A 9,622-nucleotide genomic window follows, 5' to 3' on the forward strand; every position below is an offset into this window, starting at 1 on the left:
ACAAACTGATTGCAGTGGAATCCCGATTTAACAAAAACTGAAGGGAAATGAAAAATGATTTGTGAGAAACCTTTTTGTATAGAATGAAATGCTTTTTTAAAGAGAAATAAGTGTATTGTGAGCAAATTAACTTTTTCTTTCGATTTTTCAATCAAATTAATTGTCAAATGATTTATCAATTAAATTAACTGTCAAATGTTAAATATGAATTTTTAAAATGAGGTCAGATAATCTCTCCCTTATAATTTATTTTCTATCCATGGATGCACTTCCATGAATGTGGCAACTCTTCTATGAATGTGCCAATTAAAATGCTAAACTATTTATAAACTAATTTTAATCAGGCTTAATACCCCATTTTTAAGCTCTAACACGGTATTAAAAGTGCTATTGTTCATCCCCTTCATTAAACTTGTAGAATATGCTTTACTTTGAAATTCACCATTAACTAACTATCAAAAGGTTGCAAAAGTTTTTAATGTAAATAATGTTACAAGATATAACAAAACAGGTTCCATTTCTTTATAAAAGATAATTTTTTAGTTTATTAAACGCTGCTTCAGTAGATGTTTATTTCAGTGGATGGTTATTTCATTTTGGAATTTCGATTACCTATATAAAGGAATAGTGTCAAAATAACTGCATATCGATAAGTTTTATCAGTGAATCTTAACAGAGCCATAGTAAATATATACCGGTTGGTTACTTTATCTAGAGCGAAATGAACTAGCCGATATCGAAATTGTTCCTCAAATAAAATCAGCTCAGAAATTTTGACAAAACATTTCAGTACGAATGCTAAAGCTTCACTATGTATCGCTTATAGAAAAAAATATGTAACCTGTTTCGAATGATAAAGCTCACTTAGAGTACGTAAAGTTGTAAATAAACTTGTTTTGGTTTTGAATGCTTAATAGCTTATTGTTAAGTTATTTGTAATATGAATTATAATAATTTATAATATTAATTTTAATGTTATAATAAATTATAATAATTAAAATATGTAATAGATTTAAAATAAATTAAATTAGATTGTTAAAAACAACTGATCAAAAATTTGCTGCGTCACGAAGTCTTAAAAATCAGTTTGACTTCAAGTTTTTTAAATTATTTTTTAAGGAAAAAATTCTCGGAAGTTTGTTAAAGTTTTCTTCATGTTATATGAACCTTTGTAGCTCTAAAAAAAGTTATTTACTCTTTTTTAAAAAACATTTTTAAATATTTTATTAAAACTTTTAGCACCAATAGTGATCATTTTTGTTTAAAAGATGTTTAAAGGTCTCTCATATTTCTTAAAATTATTTAATATTTTTTTAAGATTTTTAAAAAATGTCTTTTTTTAAAAAAAATATCCTACAGAAATCTTTTTTTTTTTTTTTTTTTATTTCTTTACGGAATCTGTTTAGAACTTTCTCATGTTTTATTCAGTTAACCTGATATGTTATCCTATATGTGTATTTAACCTTGAAAATGTTAGCGAGTATTTATCGGTTTGCTAAAACTCTTCTATCACAGTTACAAATGATAACAACGTATTAAATGGAACTGATACGCAAATAATTTCTTGGGTTAACTAATTTTTAAATTACACTTTAGATAAAATAATTAACTTTTGTTAAAATGGCTTCTAAATGTGAAATAAAAAAAAAAGGAAAATGTTAACTGCTCGGGTTTATTCCTGTAACGAAAAAATGAGTGTAACTCACAGTGGGATAGCATGTCCACAAGATCATCATTTTTGTCTTAATGGATGTTCAGCACAGCTTGTAAAAGTGACACTAAATGAATCATAATTTTATCTTCCTCCGCGATGTTCAAATTGTTGTGCAGAATTGAACTTAAACATCATTGAGAGAAGCATGAGTGTTAATCAAGTTCAGCAGTTTCATACGGCAATGTTTGAACTTGCAAAGTCGTTGGTCCGGACGATATTTTATGTCAGCAAGTCGTTGGTCCGGACGATATTTTATGTCAGTGCCCATTTTGTAATTTCGCTGAAATTCGTCGAACAGATAAGAAGAGCCTAATGTTTGTATTCTGTGGACGAGATTCCTGTAAGAAGCAATCGTGCATTGTTTGTGAAAGAGAAGCTGTTGATGACAATATAGACAGTGAAGATGATAATGATGATTGCCAGAATGATGATGATAAAAATCATGATAAAAAATTGATGTTTTACATGAAATCCTCAGAGCATCGTTTAAGGAACAGTTTGACAAAATCGTAGAAAAATCAACAGGAGTCCTTTGCCCGGGTTGTGGTATTATAGGTCGTAAGTATGATGCCTGCAATCATATGAATTATCTCAATTGTGAAACTCATTGGTGTTATTTTTGTGGTAAAAAAGAGGTTGATCTTGACACAAGTAATATAACTTTCTTCGGTCATTTCAACGATTGGCACAATAACAGTAATCGCTGCCCAATCTATCTTAACAATATTTCGGAAGGTTGGCTAAAATGTTCATTATAAACCGTAAGCTATAATTTCTGCTCCTTATCTCCAATAACTCAAATTATGCTAGCATTTCTTTAAAGATGCTTACTGTTCAGATCAGTTATGCAGCGCAACAATCTTTCTTTGTACTCTGGATGATTATTGTTTTGCATGTACCTTGATGATTATTGATAAAAAATCTTGATGAGCAGTTTCGACAGTTTATTCACTATAGGGCCCCTATAGGGGGGATCCTTTGTGACTGATGAAATCCTTGATGTGGTAGAAGACAGTGTGACTTTTATGTGTTACCCTTGCACCAGTTATCATTAAGCAACACCTTTGAAAGTCCGGCTGGAGGATGAATCCAAAGCAAGCCTTGACAACTAAATTGAGACTTTTGAATGCTTCAATTATGTGAAAGATGTTGGGAACCAAGTTTGTATCAGCAAGTTGCTGCAGCACATCCACATTTTTAAGAAACTTTCTGCATTAGTTTCCATCAAACTGATATGGGCTCAGTTGAATGTGGAGGGCAGCTAGCCACTTAACAGCTTCTATCTTTACCAGTCCTTTGAGTGAGAAGCTGTTTTTGTGGCGATTTTTGTTTCATCCCTAAAAGCAGTATTGACAATGCTTAGACAAAGCTTGAGAAAATCTTTACCACCATAAATTCCGAAATTAACAAAATAGCCACCAGAAATTTTGCGAGATTGAATAACATGGTTCATAAGACTTGATAAATTATTGCGATGAACAATAATCCGAATTGTACCAGAACTATCTGCTGCAGGTGAAGAAATCACTTAAGTGTTGATCTGCTCTTCGGAAATTCATGTAAAAATTTTGCGATACCATCTTGCTGGTTGATGTTTGGTTTACAGCTTTGACCAGTTTTTTTAATCCGTCGTTTCACAGGCCCGTATTTAACTAAACATTTACAAAAGCTAGAGTGATCAGTATTGGAGCGCTTGATGGTGGCATTCAGGTCAAAGTTGTGCCCATACTTTGAGCTAAAACCAAAACATGCATTTTTTTATGTTTATTATAAACTTTGTTCAGAAAGTTTGAATAAAACTTTTAAATTATTCGTTTTTAAAGAGATTAGAAACTTGTCAAAAATATACTTCCTTAAATCTATCTAGTCTCTTTTCTTAATAGTCAAGACTATCTTTCAATGTATATATCGCGAGCTTAGAATTATTTTCTTCTATTTCCCATTTCAAACGTTGGGAGAAAATAAGTTATTAATTTTAGTAATTAATAGTTACTTTGAAAATATATTTTGTAAGTAAAGCTAATGTTTTAAGAAATTTTTACTTTTACAAAAAAATCAAAAACTTTCTCCCAACGTTTAAAATGGGAGATCGAACAAAATAATTCTAACCTCGCGATATGTAAAAAAAATTTAATTATAAGTATTTACCGGGGGTAGTTGTAGGTGGAGGCCCGCCCGGTGCTTTAGCAAGTCGAATTGTTCCTTCCGGAGATAATTTTTTATTGGAAACAACTCGAGATGCAATATATTCGGCTATTTTGGCACCTTTTGCTGCTCAAGATTAAAGATTTTCTCTGTACTTAATTTAGAGCATTGGTCGAGCAAACCTTTTCCTAAAGAGCTAAGGCATGTGGTGAAGCACACACTTGGTTCTTTCTCAATAGTGGTTTGCTCTTCAAAAGAAGATGTTTTTCTTGCAGCTTTGAACGACCAATTTGGTAGATTAGGCAATAACATATCGTGCCTCTTGTTTCAAATCTCACTTGTATTGACTTGAAATCACACAAAGGGGGAAGTGCAACTTCTTTCCCTTCATGTTCCCTGCGCAAAGTAGTTCTGCACGATTCGCAGAGCCCTTTTGGTACCCGAGAATATGAAAATGGTACATGTAGCAATTAAAACAACTAAAATAACAAAAATTGTTAAAAAAATAAAAAATGTTGGTATTACATAGTAGAACATTTATGTAATAATTATTTTGAAAATAAAAATTTATTTTCAAAATAATGATTACATGAAACTATATTTTTTTGATTATCACAGCAATCGGTAACGTTTTGAGGTATAAGTAGCAAAAAACTAACAAAATTTAAACTGAAACTGCCATAAATTCTTTACCAGTAAACCAGTCCGACTGAAATTTTATACATAGTTTGGTGTGGCTATAGCCTATACTTGCACCAATTTTTATCAAACTATATAGAGTGGATCTAATTCTAGAGGTATTTTTATTGGCGCACTACGAAGTCAAAGTTTTACTCAATTTGAACGTTGATATTAAATTATTTTCTGCGGACAAAATCAAAAGATTTCAAAATTTGCATTATGGTACCTTGATGTGTCACCCCATATAAGTGGCGTTCTTGGGTAAGCTAGGTTGGCATTATCATGATCCATGATAACCGTGGGCCTAAAAGATGTTAATTCGCTAAGGCTAGCTTACACACCGGAATATAATTTGGTCATAACAAGTTAAGTAGGCAAATGTTAGACACTATCTACTTGAGAAACCTGACATTTTCATAGTATATATATATATATATATATATATATATATATATATATATATATATATATATATATATATATATATATATATATATATATATATATATATATATATATATCATATATATTTGTACCTTTATCCTACGATAGTAACATTTTTAAAACGTTTGGAACAAAAAATAAGTATTGATTCTATTGATTCTAGACCTAAACATATAGGATTATATTATAAGATATTAACATATAAGACTTTAAAATAGTAAAACCTTAAATTCTTCTTAAAGACTTTTTTTGACTGACGCCATGGTTCTGTAGCAGTATGCAGGAGTATTCGTTCACCTTTTTTATTTTACAATTTTTAAACTTTTTCTTGTTTCAGAAACAGTGTGAAGTAATAAATGTACTAAAAGTTAGCTCTGTATAAAGAATGAAGTTTATGAAAATTTGAATTATTTACTTAATTTTTATATTGATACTCAAGCTTGTTATATTAAATCCTTTCTATTCTGCATTTCATCTCTTAGCTATCACTTTTGCTCTTCTCTTAGACTACAAAGTCTATGTTACAATTACATTTAGCAATCTTGATTGTCAACCTTAGATTATTCTGGTTGATTTTATACAATATGAAGTTAATTAAGATAAGTTAGCAATTTTTTATATTAATATAAACATAGAGCATAGTATTAACATAATCAATGCAATATTTATGACAAAACAATGTTTTGTTTTTCAGTTTTTTTATAAGATGGTTAGAAAGTTCAAGTTTTGTTATAATGAATTTCAATCTGATCCTATTTGGAAGTATGAGAATCGATATAATGCCAATGCTTGCATTGTTATTGATAATGGAAGCCATTCTTGTAGAGCAGGCTGGTCTACAGATGAGCAACCAAAGTTAGTTTATCGTAATTTGATGGCTAAATTAAGAGCAAAAAAGGAAAATGACACTGTTTCTACTTTTTATGGAAATGATATAAGAGACCTTGAGGACTCAAAATGGAACATTCACACCCAATTTGATTCAGATGTTGTCGCACATTTTGACACTCAAGAATTTGCCTTTGACTATCTTTTTACTCACCTAGGTATTGATACCAATGGTGCTGTCAATCACCCTATTTGTATAAGTGAGGCAGTTTGTATTCCAAACAATTTTAGACAAAGTATGACAGAGTTACTTTTTGAAGGTTATTGTGTACCAAATATTGTTTATGGCATTGACTGTTTGTTTAGTCTTAATTTTAACAAGCCCAATATGCAAGATGGGTTAGTAGTTCGATGTGGATATCAGGCTACTCATGTTTTACCTATTGTAAATACAAAGTTTGAAGCTAGCGCATGCAGGCGTTTAAACTTGGGTGGTTTAAACATGATGATTTATATGAATAGATTATTACATTTAAAATACCCAAATCAATCAGCCTTATTTAATCTTTCTGGATCTCAAAAGCTTTTAATTGAGCATTCTTATGTGGCAAGCAGTTATGCTGAAGAACTCAAAAAGTGGCAAAATAAGCAATATATAGAGGCAAACAGTGTCAACCTCCAAGTTCCTGTTATAAATGCAACTAATGAAAAAGAACTTGAAATGCGCAGGATACAAGCACAAAGGTTAAAAGACATTAACCAAAAGAAACGTGAAGAAAAAATTAAAGTTGAACGTGAAGAACTTCGTAAATTTGAAAGTATTATGATACTTGCTGATAGTCCTCATTTCAAAAGTAAATTGGTTGAAGAGGGTTTGAAAAATGAATCACAACTCTCAAGTGTAATTCATAGTCTGCGTGAAAAAATTTCAGAGAGAGAAGAAAAAAGTATGCAATATTTTCGTGAGTTAAATGAAGGAGTAAGTTATGCTGCAGAAAATAATGATTCAACATCAATTGATGATGTAGAAAAGCTTATAGAGGAGCTAGAAAATAAGGCATTAGAAATAACTGATAGAAGGTATTCAAGAAACTTGCGGAAACAAGCTCTAAATAAAAGAAAAAGCTATGCTTCAAAAGAACGCATGCGTATATTAAGTCAGTTAGCAAAAAGTGGTAAAAACACCAATAATGCTTCATCAAAGGTGGAAAAAGAAGATACCTTTGGAATGAAAGATGAAGATTGGGATGTTTATAAGTTTATCAGCAAAGATGGTGATGATTCAGAAGATGAACAAGATGATGAGAAGTTAACAGAAATAAAACAAAGTCTTAGTCACTATCAGTTGCTACTAAATAAACTCATGGTAAAAAAAGGCAAAAAATTTCAGCAATTGCCATTGATGACTGAGCTCACACGAGTACCTGAAATATTATTTCAACCAAGTTTAGTTGGAATGGAACAAGATGGATTAGTTTCTAGTATATGCTATGTTTTGCAAAACTATGATGAAGAGACCCAACAAAGAATGATAAAAAATATATTTCTGACTGGCGGCATAACCAAACTGAAGGGATTTAAAGACCGATTAGCACTTGACTTAATGGCAGTTTTGCCTTTTCAATCAGTCTTTAACATCTATGAAGCTACAGATAGTCTTAGAGATGCGTGGTATGGTGCAAAAGACTTTATAAATACCTCTGATTTGGAAAATATTTCGCTAAATAGACAAGATTATGAAGAAAAAGGACTTGGATATCTTAAAGAACATAAGTGTTCTAATCATTATGTTGCATTGTCGACTGGATGAAAATGGTGAATCGATGTTTGGAAATAATTTTAATGTTAAAGAAAGTATTTTATGATATGCTTGAATTCTCCATATGCGCGAAGTTATTTATTTTGCTCGTTACAAATTAAAAATCGTCAAAAATTTAAATGCCGTATCTTTTAAAAATCTTTTGCTCGAATGATTTAATTCGATTTATTTATAGTATTTTTAACTTCTTTTTTTTTTTTTTTTGTAAGAAAGTTGACTTTAAAGTAGTGGAATAAAATCGAGAGATGAAATGTTTTAGCTGAAAATAGAAAGAAATCGATTGGGCCGAAAATATATAAAAATACTGGGTAGTTTGTAGATTATGCAGTATTAGGTGGCGTGCTGGCCAGGGGTTAAGTTACGAAATCTCGTCATTAGCCCATTTAATTTTTTATATCTGTATTTGTCATTATCACTTAACTCTATAAATTCTTGAAAAAAGCCTGAAAAAATTACATTACAATAAAAATTGGTCAAATATTGGGCTTGTTTATCAATATTATGGTAAAATGGGAAGAAAAAGCGTAAGTGAAGCAAACGGCAAATTATTGGTTTGAGCAAAGAAGGCAATAAGAGCAAACAAGAAAAAGGAAAAAATTTAGGAGTAAATGAGTGTTGTGTAAGAAATACAATTAAAAATTTATAACATGACAGATGAGGTCAAAGATTCACAAAGGTCTTGTAGGCCTCAAGAGTTGACTAATTGAGATGGACACCATCTCTATAAAGTGGCTAGAAAAGATCCTACGTTAAGTTGTAGAAATCTAGCTGATGAATTTAACACAACACATTTAAAAGATGAGGTAAGCAGAGAGACTATCAGAAAAACTTTTCTCAAATTTAAAATAGGAGCTTATGCAGCTGTTAGAAAACCTTTTCTAACTGTTAAAGACTGACTTAAGAGAAGAAAATGGTGCAAGGAATGCTTGTCTTGGTCATTTGAAGATTGTGCTCAAGTTATTTTTAGCGACGAATCTAATTTTGATGTCTTTAACATGAAAGTAAGAGTGTTTGTTAAGAGATTGAGGTCAGAAAAATACAACCCTAGGTTTGTGGTAGCAAGGTTACAAAGCGGTGGAGAATCTAGGGTTGTTTCTCTTTTAAAAAACAGGTTAAATTAACATTTAGGGTAGACCGGGACACGTTAGCCCTAGGGGCAGTTTGAGTTAGTTCTCTGACTATACGCTTCGATGCGCTAGGAATCAAGAGGAAGGTTTGCAGCACTCCTCCCCTCATTCCTCAGAAGTAGGAATGAGGGGAGTCTCAGGTGTCTGGGCACAGTTAGTAGTGTCGTGTCTTTTTATCGATTTTGGATAAGTTAAAGTATATTGTGAACAGTTTGATGAACTTGTGTTCGCTTGTCTTCGACAGTAGTGCTATTGGTAAGTATTTTGTTTGAAGCTTAAAGTCTAAGGATTGTTTTAATATACAATGTTACACAGTATCTGTTGATGGGTTAAGAAAAAAATAATTTTTACTCTAAACATGGCGGTGGGGCAGGTTGACCCAGCACAAACAAGGCACATTGGCCATGTGGGCTAACGTACCCCGTTTACGCATGGACATTTTTGATTCATATTAAATTGTTTGTGAAAGAAAAAAGTTCTGGTGGTAGAATGTTTTGATTGAAACGTTAGTTTTATTGAAATGTTTTAGCCAGTTTCAAAGCATATTAGATAAGAATTAAGCCTAATAAATCAAATAAGTATTTAATAATTTTGTTAGAGTTTCATACTGTGTAAGTAATATGTAACTCTATGTAGTAACTTTATGTAAGAATGTAATAACAGTAAGTAAATTTGTTTTTGTAGTAATAAAAAAATTAAATATGTAAATATTTAGTATTAATAAGTAAATATTACATGTATATATATATATATATATATATATATATATATATATATATATATATATATATATATATATATATATATATATATATATATATATATATACTTCATTCTTAAGGAGTTATTTTTTTGGATGTTATT

The 9,622-nt window shown here is 30.8% G+C and overlaps 1 protein-coding gene across 1 annotated transcript; it reads left to right on the forward strand.

The window, feature by feature from the left end:
• The first annotated feature begins 5,223 nt into the window (after positions 1-5,223).
• Positions 5,224-7,677, forward strand: LOC145195049 (actin-related protein 5-like). Its single transcript, XM_080072810.2, has one exon. The coding sequence runs from the start codon at positions 5,652-5,654 to the stop codon at positions 7,620-7,622; it is 1,971 nt and encodes a 656-aa protein (XP_079928936.2). The 5' UTR covers positions 5,224-5,651; the 3' UTR covers positions 7,623-7,677.
• The last annotated feature ends 1,945 nt before the right edge of the window (positions 7,678-9,622 follow it).

Source organism: Hydra viridissima, unplaced genomic scaffold (assembly GCF_058129835.1).
Source record: "Hydra viridissima isolate aposymbiotic clone 2 unplaced genomic scaffold, HvirCarnegie_v1 scaffold_8, whole genome shotgun sequence".
Lineage (NCBI taxonomy): Eukaryota > Metazoa > Cnidaria > Hydrozoa > Anthoathecata > Hydridae > Hydra > Hydra viridissima.